The sequence below is a fragment of the Ahaetulla prasina genome, chromosome 1, assembly GCF_028640845.1.
Source record: "Ahaetulla prasina isolate Xishuangbanna chromosome 1, ASM2864084v1, whole genome shotgun sequence".
Taxonomy (NCBI): domain Eukaryota; kingdom Metazoa; phylum Chordata; class Lepidosauria; order Squamata; family Colubridae; genus Ahaetulla; species Ahaetulla prasina.
The window spans coordinates 117,127,220-117,143,800 of record NC_080539.1 but is presented as its reverse complement, the minus strand read 5'-3'; the positions used below and the strand labels follow the sequence as shown (position 1 = coordinate 117,143,800).

The 16,581-nt window shown below is 36.1% G+C and overlaps 1 protein-coding gene across 1 annotated transcript in view; it reads left to right on the top strand.

The window, feature by feature from the left end:
- The window catches only part of SLC16A10 (solute carrier family 16 member 10), a 53,036-nt gene that overhangs the window by 10,998 nt on the left and 25,457 nt on the right, over nt 1-16,581 (top strand). The window contains exons 2-3 of the mRNA XM_058173910.1: nt 14,064-14,208; nt 16,137-16,569. Coding sequence (XP_058029893.1) covers nt 14,064-14,208; nt 16,137-16,569 — 578 coding nt within the window. The remainder of the gene's footprint in view (nt 1-14,063; nt 14,209-16,136; nt 16,570-16,581) is intronic.

The following is a 16,581-nucleotide window of genomic DNA, read 5'->3' as shown; positions in this document are numbered from 1 at the left end:
ATGTGATCTGGCTACCCTCCATAAGCAGGATCATTTTATTATTATCATTTTTGCTTCCATGCCCTTCATTTGTTTTAGTTCTCCATCATGTTTAGTTTGTTCTTCTGCATTGGAATGAAAAGCTCCATGGTAACTAAACTTAGGACAAAAGTCCCCAGTAGTGTAACTGTGTATATCCTTGCCACTCCACTATGCTTCCCATAACCGAATGCAATCAATTCATTAGAGCATTACTTCTGTGAGCCAATCAGCTTATCTCAACACATCTTCTTAGGGAACAGGATGCTCAGGCAGGGTATGAACAAATTAGCAAAATCTGCCGCTTTCATAGCAGATACTACGGTAGGAAATTAACATAGCCGCTAAGATAAAACTCTTGCTGAAGAATTGGTACACAGCCTCTAAATCAAGATTAGTCTTCTTATTGGAATCCTTCAAAAGTACTAAGCTATTCAGAGTCCCTATTTTAAGGTTTAAACTTGCGTAGCTTGTTAAGCAAAACCAAACAAAGTCCTTGATCAAGAGGAGTAGGGCTTCTGAATGTCAGTTTACAAGCTCAGGGCTTTCTGTTGAATCTTGGTCATTAAGGAGGATGGGGAACTTCTCCATAAGGGGTTAAGCCTTCAGCCCAGCACTCTTTTCCACTATAAACGGTAACAACATAATCACAGCTTCCCTGTGGGTGGAAGGTTAATTATTTTGTCAGTCTCACTCCATAAAATATTAGACGTGTGGCTTCCTGTACTTGCAGCATAGAATTCACCCTTTCCTCTCTTATCAAGATTATTTCATCCCATCTGTGAGATGACTAAGCACAGTTTGGGCCACAGGTCCCACTTGAAGTAACGGTTGACTATAGCTGATTTGTTGTTAGAGTGGGGTGAGAAACAGAAGATCAGGCCCCTTTCATTTTTTACTTTGTTTTGCAGACAAAACTGTTTTAATTTTGTGATGATGCTTAAAGTCATTGGAATATATTAAAACAATAAAAAAGAAAATGACTCCTCCGGTTCAACTCTATGGACATCTCCAAGTTGTTTTCTTGACAAGAGTACAGAAATGATTTGCTACTGCCATTTTCTGGGATAGTATTATTGTGGAGATATAGTGTGGTAGGATGATGATGATGATGATTTCCAAGCATAGCACACAGCCCTGGAATTTTCTATTAGTATACCCAACATTTCATCAGAGCCAACATTATTTAGCTTTTTGAACAATGTGAATTTAATTTCTGCCACCTTGTAGTGACCATAGAAATACTGAAATTTGTGAACATTGCCATCTTTCTTTCACATATTATTTTTATTTATTTTATTTTATTTATTTCAACTTTTATACCGCCCTTCTCCCAAAGGACCCAGAGCGGTTTACAGCCGATAAAAGATACACAGAACAAAAGTTAAAAACATATTTAAAAAACTGATTATAAAATGGCCTAATAATGTTAAAACTAATACAAAACCACCATAAAACCCCCACTTAAAAATTTTCATCAGGCTAGCCCTGCACGATGAAATAAAAAAGTCTTGAGCTCGCGTTTAAAAGACCGGAGGTCGGGGAGTTGACGCAGCCCTGGAGGCAACTCGTTCCAAAGGGCAGGAGCCCCCACAGAGAAGGCCCTCCCCCTGGGGGCCGCCAGTCTATATTGTTTGGCTGACGGCACCCTGAGGAGGCCCTCCCTATGGGAGCGCACAGGCCGATGGGCGGCTATAGGTGGCAGTAGGCGGTCCCGTAAGTAACCCGGTCCTGTGCCATGGAGCGCTTTAAAGGTGATAACCAACACCTTGAATTGCACCCAGAAGACCACCAGCAACCAGTGAAGACATAGATCTTGCAACCATATTGTATTAGTTCTTTTTATACTGTACTAGGCTTCTATTAGATTCCTATCTTTTCTTAACAGCATTCTTTGAATTCTTTAACAATGTAGGTAGAATGTTTGTTCCCACAGTAACCAATGCAGTAGTAGTCTTCTGCTTATGTTCCCTAACAAGTAATATTTAAAAGATTATGTCTGCATACTTTTCTTAGGTAAGTTTAGAATCAATGATTGTTCTATAACCCTGGATTTGCATTGTACCTCTAATTTGCTTGTCTGGCTAACAAACTGCAGAAACGGATCTGGCGGCAAGATGTTTTTAAATGCCAAAGTGTGATGTAGTGGTTGAGGTACTAAAGCTAGAAATCAAGAGAGAGTTTTCATCCTATTCTTGGGCACAAGGCCAATTGTTGGGCCAGTTACTCTTTCTCAGCCCTATGAAGCAGGCAATGGCAATCCACCTTTGGAAAAAATAAATTTACCAAGGAAATCTCAGGAATTGGTCTAGATGATCCTTGTAGCTATATTGCAAACTGTTGCTGTTAATTTGCTTGCTGAATTTTCTGATGCGTCGGAGTTTTAAAGATGGGAGAAATTGCATTGCTTTTTTATTTTGGGTTTCTTTTTGTCTTTAAAATCAGCATGAAAAGATGAATACAACCAGCATGAAACAATGAATGCAACCAGCTTGTCACATGGTAATCTGGGAAATTTGCCCATTTCTTAAATGGATGCAGTATAGAAATGAAAATGACTTTGGCTGGTTCTGAACTACTCCTTATCTAATTTTTATTTTCTTGCTGGATACATTATTTCTGCCATGAAGATGCTCTACCTGTCTCTCCCTGGATTCGTAAAAAACTACATTATAGCTCCCTGACTTTTTGTACTGAAGCTGGCTTAAACATTGCATTATGTTTAAGCCAATTGAGCACTTCCTTTAAAAAAATCATTCATTTATACATCCAGTTTCAAGCCACCCAACTCCACAGAAGCTATGCACAGCTTGCAATTAAAAATTGAAAATATTTTTTTATGAAAACAATCAGAAGAAAAGAATGCAGTTGATCAGAAAGCAGAACCAAAAAATCCAAAGGGGATCAGTCACCATCCTACCCCAAGACCTGGGAGAACCACCAAGTTTGTAATAATTTGTAGAAAGTTAAAAGGGTGGGAGGAGAAAGGATCTCCTGAAAGAGGGAAATCACCTCAGAAGGCAGGCGCTATTACCAAAAAGGCACATTGGTTCAAATTTTCTTTGAAAACTTCCAGTGATGGAGAATCCATGACATTTGGGGGCAGGTTTGTTCATCTTATGGTTAACTAATTCTTTCTCATTTTGAATTTGAATCTCTCTCTCTCTCTTTCTCTGTCTAGAATAAACTTATCCAGTACTTTTACTGATAGAAACTATTAGAAGAATTACTTGGGAATTAATAAAGAAATGTTTTTTTCTCCGAGTGACATTACTTTTGAAAATTGGCCAAACGTTTGTAGAAATGCACCTGATTTATTAAATTTATGTGCCGCTGAATTCCAGAGGTTTTTTTTTTCAATTTTTTGTTTTGTTGGATTCATAAAATTATTTGGTCAAACCATAATTTATTTTGTGCTAGGGAAAATGTGTTTCTTAGTTTCTCTTCTTTTCCCATACAGCATATCAAAATACGCTAGAACTTTAAAATTTCTACTAAAAACGACAATTTTAAGCATTTTCTGAAAAAGCATTTTTAAATGACTTTATAATATTGTGATATCTAGCATTCAGATGATTGATAGCTATTTTCCAGACTAGAATCAATGTGTCTCAGGTCTAGGAGCTGAAGAATTTATTTCATTTTTACCATCTTTTCAGCTATATTTGCCATACGTTTCTGATATTCAAAGTGGTATCTAAAACACACTATTTTAAATAAAATGGGTATATAGCAATATAAATAGAACTAAAAAAATTAGCAACCATTTAGTTTGGTTTAAGTTTTAGTTCTTTCTAAATCCCAGTATTGATGTTAATTTTCTCATTTCTAATTTAAATGTTGTGAATCATTGTTGTAACAACTTTAAGTCTATTTATATAATCCTTGCTAAATTAAAAAAAATAATTGCAAATATTACTATTTTAACAAAACTTTAATGGTGCTTAAATATTTTTCTGGCTCGCAAAGGCTTAAATTTGAAGTCTATGTGTGTGTGTGCATGAGTCTGCACGCATGTGCTTTTAAGAACCTGCCTTCCATTGAGGACCTGTATACTGCACGAATCAAGAAGAGGGCCGTGAAAATATTTACAGACCCCTCGCATCCTGGACATAAACTGTTTCAACCACTACCCTCAAAATGACGCTATAGAGCACTGCACACCAGAACAACTAGACACAAGAATAGTTTTTTCCCGAAGGCCATCACTCTGCTAAACAAATAATTCCATCAACACTGTCAGACTATTTACTGAATCTGCACTACTATTAATCTTCTCATAGTTCCCATCACCAATCTCTTTCCATTTATGACTGTATGACTATAACTTGTTGCTGGCAATCCTTATGATTTATATTGATATATTGACCATCAATTGTGTTGTAAATGTTGTACCTTGATGAAGGTATCTTTTCTTTTATGTACACTGAGAGCATCTGCACCAAGACAAATTCCATGTGTGTCCAATCACACTTGGCCAATAAAAATTCTATTCTATTCTATGTGCTTTTAAGGCTACAATATTCCTTTATAAAGTTATCTTGGATTAAACACTACTGGCCACAAAGAAATGCTTAGCAGATATGTATCAGATTTACCTGGTAAACCATGGTTCAAAAATCTTGAGCAAAATGATAAATTGTAGCAGAACACACTGATTATGACTTCCTCTATCAGTTCAAGCTTCTTTCAAGATCAACTCATAACACAAATGTTATAATAAATCCTGAAAGTTACAGAAGCAAGAACCCATGAGTCAGTTTCTAGAAAAGAATGTGTCTACATTGCATCAAAAATGTATCCCTTCTCCCGACTCCCATTTCTAAGTAAGTTTTTCAACAATGCCTGTATTTTCAAAATTTATTGAATACATTCCTGGTGACTATTTTGTGTACAATTTGCAAACAACAGTTTGCCATTACCTTCATCTGGGATCTTCCTACACAGCCAATCCAAATACTTATTGGATCTGAGACTGCTTAGTTTTGGGGAAAAATTAACCAAGATTGTTGCAGTGGGACCTCTCTTCAACGGTTTTTCATATATTTCAGCCAAGCTATTCCTTTCTGTGCTAGAGAAATTCTTTCTTCCTCCGTTATGCTTCTAGAAAGTAAAATAAATTTAGTCTTATCTAGATTCAGTCTATTCATACACTATTCATTTCCTTTATCATAGCTATCAAACAGTTTTCAAGGTAAAGACAATTTCTTCGAAGAAACATACAAATAGACATGCTGACAGCAATCTGTTCTTAAGCTATCTGGAATAAAAATGGAGCAGAGGTAAAACCACAACTGCACAAGAGACAAATCCAAGTCCAAGGAAAATGATAATACCAACATTTGTTAAGAAATAGGATAAAACCTGTCTTTTTTACTAAAGAATGTTCAGTTCTGGTCTATTATATCAAAGGCTAAAGCTGCTTGAAGAATCAGAATTGGATTCTGACTTGTTTCAGAACTGTAGAGGAATCACGTGTGATGCAGGAATATCTGAAGTTTTTATGCTGCCATGTGGTCAATTACTTTTGAGACAAAGCTATAAGTGGGTCTAAATATTATCAGATTTTTCATCAAACTATTGTTTTTCTGAAAATAAATTAATACTATTTTAAAATTTTGTGAAAACATACTCTTTCAATACACCAACTGCAGAGATCAACTTGGACTCTAGAACAATGATTCTGTCAGGCTTGAAAGACCAAGTTTTCACATGAAATTTCAGTTTAGCTGAATTATTGCTAAAAGCCTATGGACAGGAACCTTTCCACTAATTAATTAATTAATTAATATTGTAGAACCCCTAAGCATAATCTTTGAAAAAGCTTTCACGACCAGTTCCCTTCCCAAACTTTGGTCACTAGCCACGGTCATCCCTGTCTTCAAAAAAGGAGACCGCAGTCTAGTTGAAAATTACAGACCAATCTCTCTATGCTGCGTCACCTGCAAAGTAATGGAATCTATCATCAACCAATCCATTACCCTCCACCTAGAAACAAACAACCTACTCTCTAATAAACAATTTGGTTTCAGAAAAAAATTATCATGTAATTTACAACTTCTTCACTGCAAAAACATATGGACTACAAATCTTGATCAAGGCAAAGCAATAGATGCAATTTACATAGACATCTGTAAAGCTTTTGATTCAGTGGTACAAGATAAACTTTTCCTAAAACTAAAATCCTACGGCATCTCCGGACCCCTCCACAGTTGGATAACAGCTTTCCTGTCAAACAGACAACAAGTGGTCAAAATTGATCTCTATCAAATCCTGTTCCTGTCAATAGTGGCATTCCCCAAGGCAGCGTTCTTGAACCAACATTCTTCATATTATACATTAATATTCTTTGTGACCATATTATAAGTAATTGCGTTCTCTTTGTTGACGATGTTAAACTACTTAACACCACCAACAATACAGCTACCCTTCAAAAAGACCTTGACTTTGTTTCGGAATGGTCTAAAACTTGGCAACTCCAAATCTCAACCAGCAAATGATCTGTCTTACACATTGGAAAAAAGAATCTGAACACTAAATACAAGCTTGATGTACATTACCTTACAGATGACCCCCACCCTGTTAAAGACCTTTGAGTTTTCATATCAAATGATCTAAGTGCCAAAACCCACTGCAACTACATCGCAAAAAAGGCTTTAAGAGTTGTAAACCTAATTTTGTGTAGCTTCTTCTCCAGAAACACTACACTACTAACCAGAGTATATAAAACATTTGCTAGACCAATTCTTGAATACAGCTCGCCTGTCTGGAACCCATACCTCATTTCAGACATTAATACAATTGATTGTGTCCAGAAATATTTTACAAGAAGAGTTCTTCACTCCTCTGATTACAACAAAATACCTTATTCCACCAGACTTGAAATCCTGGGTTTAGAAAACTTAGAACTCCTCCGTCTTCGACATGACCTGAGTTTAACTCATAGAATCATCTGTTACAATGTCCTTCCTGTTGAAGACTACTTTAGCTTCAATTGCAACAATACATGAGCACACAATAGATTTAAGCTTAATGTGAACCGCTCCAATCTTGATTGCAGAAAATATGACTTCAGTAACAGAGATGTTAATACTTGGAATACACTACCAGACTCTGTGGTCTCTTCCCAAAATCCCCAAAGCTTTAACCGAAAACTATCTACTATTGACCTCACCCCATTCCTAAGAGGTTTGTAAGGGGTGTGCATAAGAGCACAAGCGTGCCTACCGTTCCTGTCCTAATGTTCCCTTTCATTATATCCAATTAATATAGTTATTACATACTTATGCTTATATACAGTATATGCTTATATATCGTATAGTTATTTCATGCTTATGCTTATATATACTGTTGTGACAAATAAAAAAAATCAAAAAAAATAATGGTCAGCACCTGGTTATAATTTGATACGGGTAACAGCAATCAAGGAGGGGACTGGACTTAGTTCATTTGTAACAATTCTAGGCTGATCCTTCTTTTTACTTGTCTTCCTTGCTCTACAGTTCTAAACATGGTCAATTTGGAGGGTTGATTTTTTTTTTTGTCTTGGGACCCTTCAGCACTGTGTCCCTTTGTTTTGCTGTATTTGTTTCAGCTACTTACTCTGTTGTGTATTATACTAAGGATATAGCAATAGCAATAGCACTTAGACTTATATACTGCTTCACAGTGCTTTATAGCCTTCTCTAAACGGTCCTCATTTTACCCACCTCAGAAGGATGGAAGGCTGAGTCAACCTTGAGCCGGTGAGACTCGAACTGCCAAACTGCTGGCAATATAAGAAGGATAATGTAGAGCTTGAACAAGTACAAAAAAAGACAACCAAAATGAAAAGGACACTAGAATGGCTTCCATACAAAAATGACATTGGAAAAGACACAGGGGCAGGGCCAAGCCAAAATATATAAAATCATGTGAAGATCTTGCGGCCTTGTTTGTCTATGAGCCTGCTTGCTTAGTGACATTCATCATCATGGTTGAGTATGAGGTTTGCTGTTTGCTTATATATGGTGGCTTGCCCTTCCAGGTTTGATAGGGTGTGGTTTCTTCCTTAATGGTTCTTGATTGTTATATTGTTTTTTACTTGACTGATGTCTAAAACACCATGTATGACATAGGTAAAATTGACAGATATTTTTTTTTCTCCCTCAAGAGGAGAAATTGTACAGCATGATTAAAATGGAGTCCAAGTGTATGGTATATTCCTTGCCTGCAGCAAGAAACATGATACTTTAGAAAAGGAAAGAACTTGGTAAACTTGTATAATATAAGCAGAATGCTTGCTCTGAACATTTGGTTCATTCTTCAAGAAAGTAGTTGAACAGATCTGCCTTAATTTGGACACCTACATTACAGAAGGGCTTAACATTTTAAGGAACTGCTTAACATTTTAAGGAACAGAAGCAGTGGTGGGATTCAGCCAGTTCGCACCACTTCGGGAGAACCGGTTGTTAACTTTGTGAGCAGTTTGGCAAACTGGTTGTTGGAAGAAATCATTAAGGCAGAGAACCGGTTGTTAAATTACTTGAACCCCACCACTGAACAGAAGAGTTTGTACTTTAACATCTTAACTCCAGGGGTGAAATGCTCCCGGTTCTGACCGGATCTGGCGATCTGGTAGCAATCATGGCTGGTAGTTCAGCGATCCGGTAGCGATGGCGGAGCAAAGCTCTGCCCATCTGCCCGGGTGTCATTACTTCCTGGTTTTAACCAGGAAGTAATGTGTTTTTTATCTTCTGCACATGCGTAGAAAGTCCACGTGCGGCGTGTGCACTTCCAAACCGGTATGGAAGGTAAGTAGATTTCACCCCTGCTTAACTACCTTGACTGCCTTCTCTTCTGCCATTCCTCTTTGTTATCTCTGTTTATTTTTTCCTTTTTCCAGGCAAGCTGGCAGATCGGCCAACATACCTCCCTCCCCAAAATGTAGAGATCCTCATACCCCGCTCCCACAAATGTAGTGATGGGATCTAGCTATACTTTTCATTCTGTAGGAGACTTTATGAGATTGATTTGGATTCCAGAGGAATTCTTTGAAATAAAGATTATGCTGAAGTCTGGGGTTAAAAAACATTAGTTGATTAATTGATTGACTGACTGATTGACTGAATTATAGTCTATTTTTTTCTCTTGAGAGCTTCAAAGTTTTTTAAGGGAATAGGTGTGAGCAGTTTCCCTTACTTTAGATCCAAAACAAGCCTGTCAGATAAATTTACAATGACCATATTTTCTTGGAAAAAAACAATTGAAAAGGGGGCAAATATGAAAGAGGTTCATAAGGATAAAAATTATTTTTGTTTATAACTGCTATGCAAAATTCAAGAACAAAACCAAGAAAAATAAAAAATTAAATAAATCTAAAAAACTGTTGAAATAATACACTGTACTTTATAATAAAGGATGTATGGACAGTATAGGTAAATTAGACTGAAAAAAATGCTTGACTCAAAATTACTCACTGGTTTTCTGCGGGCCTTTTGAGTCTAGGTCCAATACTTTAAATTATTACAGGCTTTCTACATCAAATTAAAAAAATATCATAAGGGCAAGAAGCCTTTAAAATGCCAAATAAGGTATTTATCTGAATATTGACATTTCTGGGGATGTTCATCCCCCCAATATGAGCCATTATGTAAAATCCACACATTTCCACAGTAGTATCTGAAACTAATTTACTTTAACACTAAATAGAACTGCAGCAGAATATGCTTACACTATCTTTATTATTTTTTCTACAAATAAAACATTAGAAGGCAATGGGATTTACTTGTGCAGAATTTAGCTAGCCCAGTGGGCATGATGTTGCTATAGACTTTATGATAGCTTTTCTACATTTCACAGCCAGCATAATCAAAATTCCGGGAGGGCTACTTTCTGGTATAGGCTGTACTGAAAGAGCAGACTACTCATAATAAAGATACACTTTTTTAAGTAGACAAAGGCCCTGTCTGTAAATGCTCAATTCCATTTTGTCTTTAGAAACTGTGAAATAGCATACAGATATACCTCCTTAATGATGGTAATTGGGATCAGACTTTCCATTACTAAGTGACTTAATTGTAAAGTACGGTAAAGTATGATGTTACGTGACTGTGCCATTTAGTAATGATAGTTCTGACAGTCAATGATTGCCATCGTTAAATGATTTACCGTGATTTGTTAAGCAAAAACTTCACATGACTGTGACTTCTGACTTCCTGCTGACTTCAATCCCCATCAACTTTTTTTTGTGGAAAGTTGACAGGGAAGATTGCAAATTGCAATTATGTGACTGCAAGATGCTACAGAAGTTGGAACTTCTGTTGCTGAGCACTCCAATCACAATGACATGATTGCAGGAGCTCTCCATTAGCTAGAATTTGGGGGAGTATTTAGAATAGAATAACAGAGTTGGAAGGGAACTTGGAGGTCTTTTAGTCCAACCCCTGCTTAGGCAGGAAACCCTACACCATTTATCCAGGATCTTCTTAAAAACTTCCAGTGTTGGCGCATGCGCAACTTCTGGAGGCAAGTTGTTGCACTGTCAGGAAATTTCTCCTTAGTTCTTCTCTCCTTGATTAGTTTCCACCCATTGCTTCTTGCTCTCAGGTACTTTGGAAAATAGTTTGACTCCCTCTTCTTTGTGGCAACTCCTGAGATATTGGAATACTGCTATCATCTCTCCCCTAGTCCTTCTTTTCATTAAACTAGACATACCGAGTTCCTGCAACCATTCGTCATATATTTTAGCCTCCAGTCCCCTAATCATCTTTGTTGCTCTTCTCTGCACTCTTTCTAGAGTCTCAGCATCTTTTTTACATCGTGGCAACCAAAACTGAATGCAGTATTCCAAGTGTGGCCTTACCAAGGCATTATAAAGTGGTACTAACACTTCACGTGATCTTGATTCTATCCCTCTGTTTATGTAGCCCAGAACTGTTTTGCCTTTTTTGGCAGCTGCTGGCTCATATTTAAATGGTTGTCCACTAGTACTCCAAGTTCCCTCTCACAGTTACTATTGAGCAAGGTACCGCATATACTGTACTTGTGCATTTTGTTTTTCTTGCCTAAATGTAGAACCTTACTTTTTTCACCTTTTTTCATTTGTAATGAAAATTTGTTCAAAGTTGTCATAAGTTCAAGTTGTCACTGAATAAGTGGTTGCTAACTGAAGACCACCAGTATAAATAAGAGCGACCTCATACCTTTGGATTCTAAGGTGCTAAAGATTTATATGCTCTAAATGTTTTCCTCTTTTACACCATTCATTTTCCCTAAATTACTTTTTAAAGGAACACGAGTTTAATGAAGTTTAGACTCTTAATGGTTTAAAAGTGCACCCCTTAGCACGGTCTGTAGCTGAGTTTTTTGCAGCTCATGGGGAAATTGTTAAAATTTATAAACAGCATCATTCCAGAGTTTCAGCTCATTAGCATACAGCTGGTTATGAGGGACAGAGCCCTGTTTCCCTTCTATTGATAGCTGTAGGAGAATAGTAATCTGGGAGAGAGCAGTTGGGAGGCAGAGGCATCTGGCACATTTTGCTGCCTCCCAAAATGTAGCAGCAAAACTTTTGACTTTGGATGGGTGGTGTAGACTTTTTTTTTTGTTAACCCTTTTTAAGTTCCCAAAGCATAGTAATTTTGCATTTAATATCCACTGTCCCCACAAAACCTTTTTAAAAAAAGATTAAGAGTGTTTGGCTCTACCCACAGTGACTTCGTTGTATAACAACCCCTTGGAGCTGAAACTATTTGCAATGAGTTATTCAGTCCTGGCTTCAAAAAAACCTGCCCATCTATACTCTATAAAACATCTGAATATTAATATTACTGCAGAACATTAATATGGATAATGGACCAACTGTTCAATAAGAGAAGATCTACCATAGATAAGATTTCCCTGTGGGTCTTTGAAGATGATCCGATGGGCAGATTTCATTTGGAGTAGGCAGTCTTGCGGATATGCATGTTCAAAGCCATAAAAGGTTATTTTCATTACCATGCCCTTGAATTATAGTTAATTTAGTAACTATAATAAACATTAGTTGGTAAAGGTTATAATCTAAAGTTTTACTAAGTATTTAATAAGTATTTTCTCTTTTGAAAAACCTAAGAAGAATTCTCTTCAGTTTATAAGTAATCATCACCATCCATAGTTTTAACCTATGGCAATTTTGCAATGTGAATTCAGATATAATATATTGGAGTGGATTGCAAATTTCAGCTCAGCTCACATAGACTTTTTATAAACTACAAGTAGCCCTTGCTTATTGACTATTTGTTCAGCAACCATTCAAAAGTACATTTGCACTGAAAAGGAGATTTATGACTAGTCCCTGAATTTACAGCTGTCGCAGTGTACCCGTGTTCAAGGATCACCATTTGTGACCTCACAGTTTGCTTCCAACAAGCAAAGTCAATGGGAAAGTCAACAGGTAGTCTCAAGTTGTTGTCACAATACTTCGTTCTTATTGACTGAGGTGATTTGCTTAATGGCAGCAGCTGGAACTGACATCATAAACTGGGTATAGTCCAGGGGTGGGCTCTACTTACCTTTACTACCAGTTCACAACGGGATCGCGTATGCACAGATGGGTGGGTGGAGCCTGTCCCCAGTTTTATTACCTGTTCACAAGAACCAGACTGAACTGGGGGCAACCCACCACTGGTATAGTCACATGATATTTTACTTTATGACTGCATTGCTTAGTGACAGAATTACTGTAGGAGATGAGCAGACTAAGCCTGATAGTGGGGTCAAATGTGTCATCAGTTTGGAGTCATTATGTTCCCACTCCATTGACTCTTATCTAATGCCAATTTGGTTTGACAATTAGTAGTTGGAATTCTTGTGTATCAGTAGCATATAATAGATTTTTAGTGCTTTGAACTCAACTCCTATTCCTAATTACTTGCACCTGACAGTTATGGTCCTAATAGTTCTAATCTATAAAATGCAAGACTACATGATTTCTAATCAACTTCCAGTAAAATCACATTAAAGCTCTTTTTCATGTAAGTTATGTTTCCTATAGTTATTTGATTTGCACAATAAGGAAATAAGTTCTATATGTCAGTCTTTGTGTGTGTGTGTGTTTTGTGTATGAAACATTATATGTAAATGGAAAATATGAAAAGCATTCATCTCTTACATATTAAATAAATAAGAAGCCTCTTGTTAAGAGATATTTTAATATCAAATTATAATTATTTACAAAAGCAATTAAATCAGCAATATAAACTTCTATAAATAGTTCTGCTATACTCTGCAGTCTCAGTTTCTAAATTATCCTCCAGATGAGTCTCTGAGAATCAGGGGTGCTATTCAGCAGGTTCTGACAGGTTCTGGAGAACCAGCAGAAGAAATTTTGAGTAGTTTGGAGAATCGGCAAATACCACCTCTGGCTGGCCCCAGAGTGGGGTGGGAATGGAGATTTTGCAATAACCTTCCCCCAGGAGTGGGGAGGGAATGGGGATTTTGCAGTATCCTTCCCCTGCCACATCCACCAAGCCATGGCCGCAAAACCTGTAGTAAAAAAATTGAATTCCACCACTGCTGAGAAGTACAATGTTTACTGACATATAGACAGAAAAGATATTCAGCTTGTTATAATTGATAAAGGATCTTTCCAAACTGTAGTATCAGTCTTTGTGCAGGTAGGAAATAATATAATATCCATTTCTATTCTCAAGAAATTATTTCTGTTATGTCAAAATTTCATTTAAAAAAAAAGATGGAAAACAGTCTTTCAAATAATGGTTTATCTGTATATTTATTTATGCATATACAATAATCTATATATCTCCCACTTCCAACCCTCAGGGTGGTTTTCAATATAGTTTTATAATATAGCTTTATAAGTATTTGCAAATTTATATAAAACATGTCTATACCAGTTCCTACCTCTTAAAATGTTCAACTTCAAGTCCACTTGAGGTATTTCAAAGTACAAATTATTATTCGCTTGCCAGATTTTTTCATGCTGAAAACTGGAATAAATATTACACTGCATATTATCAAACCTGCCATGCTAAATCAATTCTAACTTTTAATCTTTTCTGTAGCATTGGTGAATTCTTTATCGATGGGGATGATTTTCTTCTGTTCTCCCATTGTCAGTGTATTTACCAACATATTTGGTTGTCGAAAAGTAGCTGTAGTAGGAGCAGCTGTTGCTTTCGTTGGGCTCCTTTCAAGCTCCTTTGTAAGGTAAGAATACTAATTTTTACTGACTTCAAAATGCAGTTGGCCTCTAGCAGTATATTTAGGGCACTCCCTTGACAACTGTCATATTTCTTCTGCCCAACCTCCCAACTTCCTATCATTAGATCATGATCTTGGTCTTAAATCATGCTTGGTGACAGAACAGATCATGATCTTCAGGGTGCTGTTGGATTCTAAAGTGCTAGGATAATACTTTAAATATGACATAATTTTAGTCAAAACACTAAAATTATGTCATGTTTAAAGTATTATCCTAGCACTTCAGAATCCATACACAATCTGTTCTGTCATCAAGCATCATTTAAGCATCCAATTCTGGGGTAAAGTGGGTAAATAAACTTTTTATTTTTGTATTAAAAGTGAGAAAACATCTTACCCCAGGGATTATTGTATATTCAAGAAAATAGTGAGATTTTACATGGACTGCTCTTGAGCTATGAACTCTTTGCTGCCTATTTGTCAATGCTTTGAGGTAAACAGATTCCACACAGATCACAGGAACTCTGCTTTATGGTTGCAGTGTATAGGAACAGAATCTTGGAAGCACAACAGTTTCTCTCTTTCTCCTCTGAACCTTATACTTAACCAAATCAAAGCCAGACAATCTTTAGTTTCTTTGTCATATTTTCTTCTCTTTTAGGACTAAGTTAATGCTTATGTAATTGCCCTTGCCTTTTTTCTTCAAGGTTACCTTCATATGTCTCTACACCATTTGTTCAAGACAAAATCATTCAGATCTTCCTTTTCAAATTTGAAAAGATTGTTCAAAGTAATTTGTAAAATTGCATAAGGTTGTAAAATGATGTACAGTATTGGGAAAAATTCTATTATACATCCCTGCATAATTAAGGGTGCATATAGTAGCACTTTATATCCCAACTGAATGTTTCGTAGAAATATGTTCTCTTTATTTAGTTAATCACTTCTGGAAGTGCAGTGGGTGTGTGGTTTTGCTTTAAGCCTCATTTACCAGTTCCAGTAGCTGGAAATGGTTTCAATTCATGCATTTCAATCATGCTGTGAAGCTTCCCTTGACACTTCCAGTAAGCTAATGAAAGTTTCAGAAGATGCTTTTTTATATGCCCACAGAAGAGATAAACAGTACATTTATCAAATTTACAAATGATACGGATTTACTGGCACTGCTAGAATACTGGTCTCAAAAATGGGATATGGACAAGATGATTCATTGGGGTGCAAGAAAAAATAAAACATCTATATTTATCTCATCCTTTTAAAATGTATATTTTGGGTATATATTTTATAATGTGCATAATATATTACAATAGTATTAGATGGATGTAATTTATAAATAAATAATTGAGGATGCTCTTTTTTTTTTTTTACAAAACATTTGGAGACTGTGAACTTGAAAGACAGAAATAAAATTCAGTTTGATTTAATCTTCATAAATTAGAAGAATTGGATGAAAGTAACAAAATAAAATGTAGTATACACCTTGTTACTGTTCTTTTAGGAAATAGGAGCCAAATGATCAAGTATATGATGGGAATAGAATCTGAATATGAATCAATAGTATAACTGCAGAAAAGGTCAAATGTAATTTTAGGTTATAACAGAATTATAATTTTCATATCACAAGAAATATTTTTCTTCATTATGCAAACCATGTGAAAAACATAGTGTCAGAAAATATATTTAATGTATAATTAATGTTGGTTTGAACTATGCAAAATTACATTTTCGGGATAAAAGTTGGATCATGTAAACATTATAGAAAGATAGCCTTTTAGATATGATATAAACAATATTTTAGAGTAGAGCCAGCATCATAAGTACTAAATTATTTTTGATTTTCTAACAATATCCAAATATCAATATAAAAAAATGAAAAATTAAAAAAGGAAAATATGCCAAAGACCCCAGTTAACACTGTTTTCTATTTGTTGTAGCTCACTTGGACCTCTATATTTCACATATGGAATCTTGCTTGGCTGTGGCTGCTCATTTAGCTATCAGCCATCCCTGGTCATTTTGGGACATTATTTCAAGAAGCGCCTGGGACTAGTAAATGGCATTGTTACCGCTGGGAGTAGTTTATTTACTATAACACTGCCTTTTCTTTTAGATGAACTGGTCAGTTCTGTTGGCCTCTATTGGACTTTTCGAATCCTATGCATTTTTTTATTTATTCTCTTCCTGGCTGGCTTTACTTACAAGCCTATCATGCCTAATAACAAACAAAGTGAAAAAGGGAAGAAGTTCAAATTACCTCCAGCGAAAGAACTGTGCAATTTTTCCATTTTCAAAATTCTGAGTTATAGAATCTGGGCTCTGGGGATTCCAGCTGCTTTATTTGGATATTTCATACCTTATGTTCATCTAGTAAGTATTCAT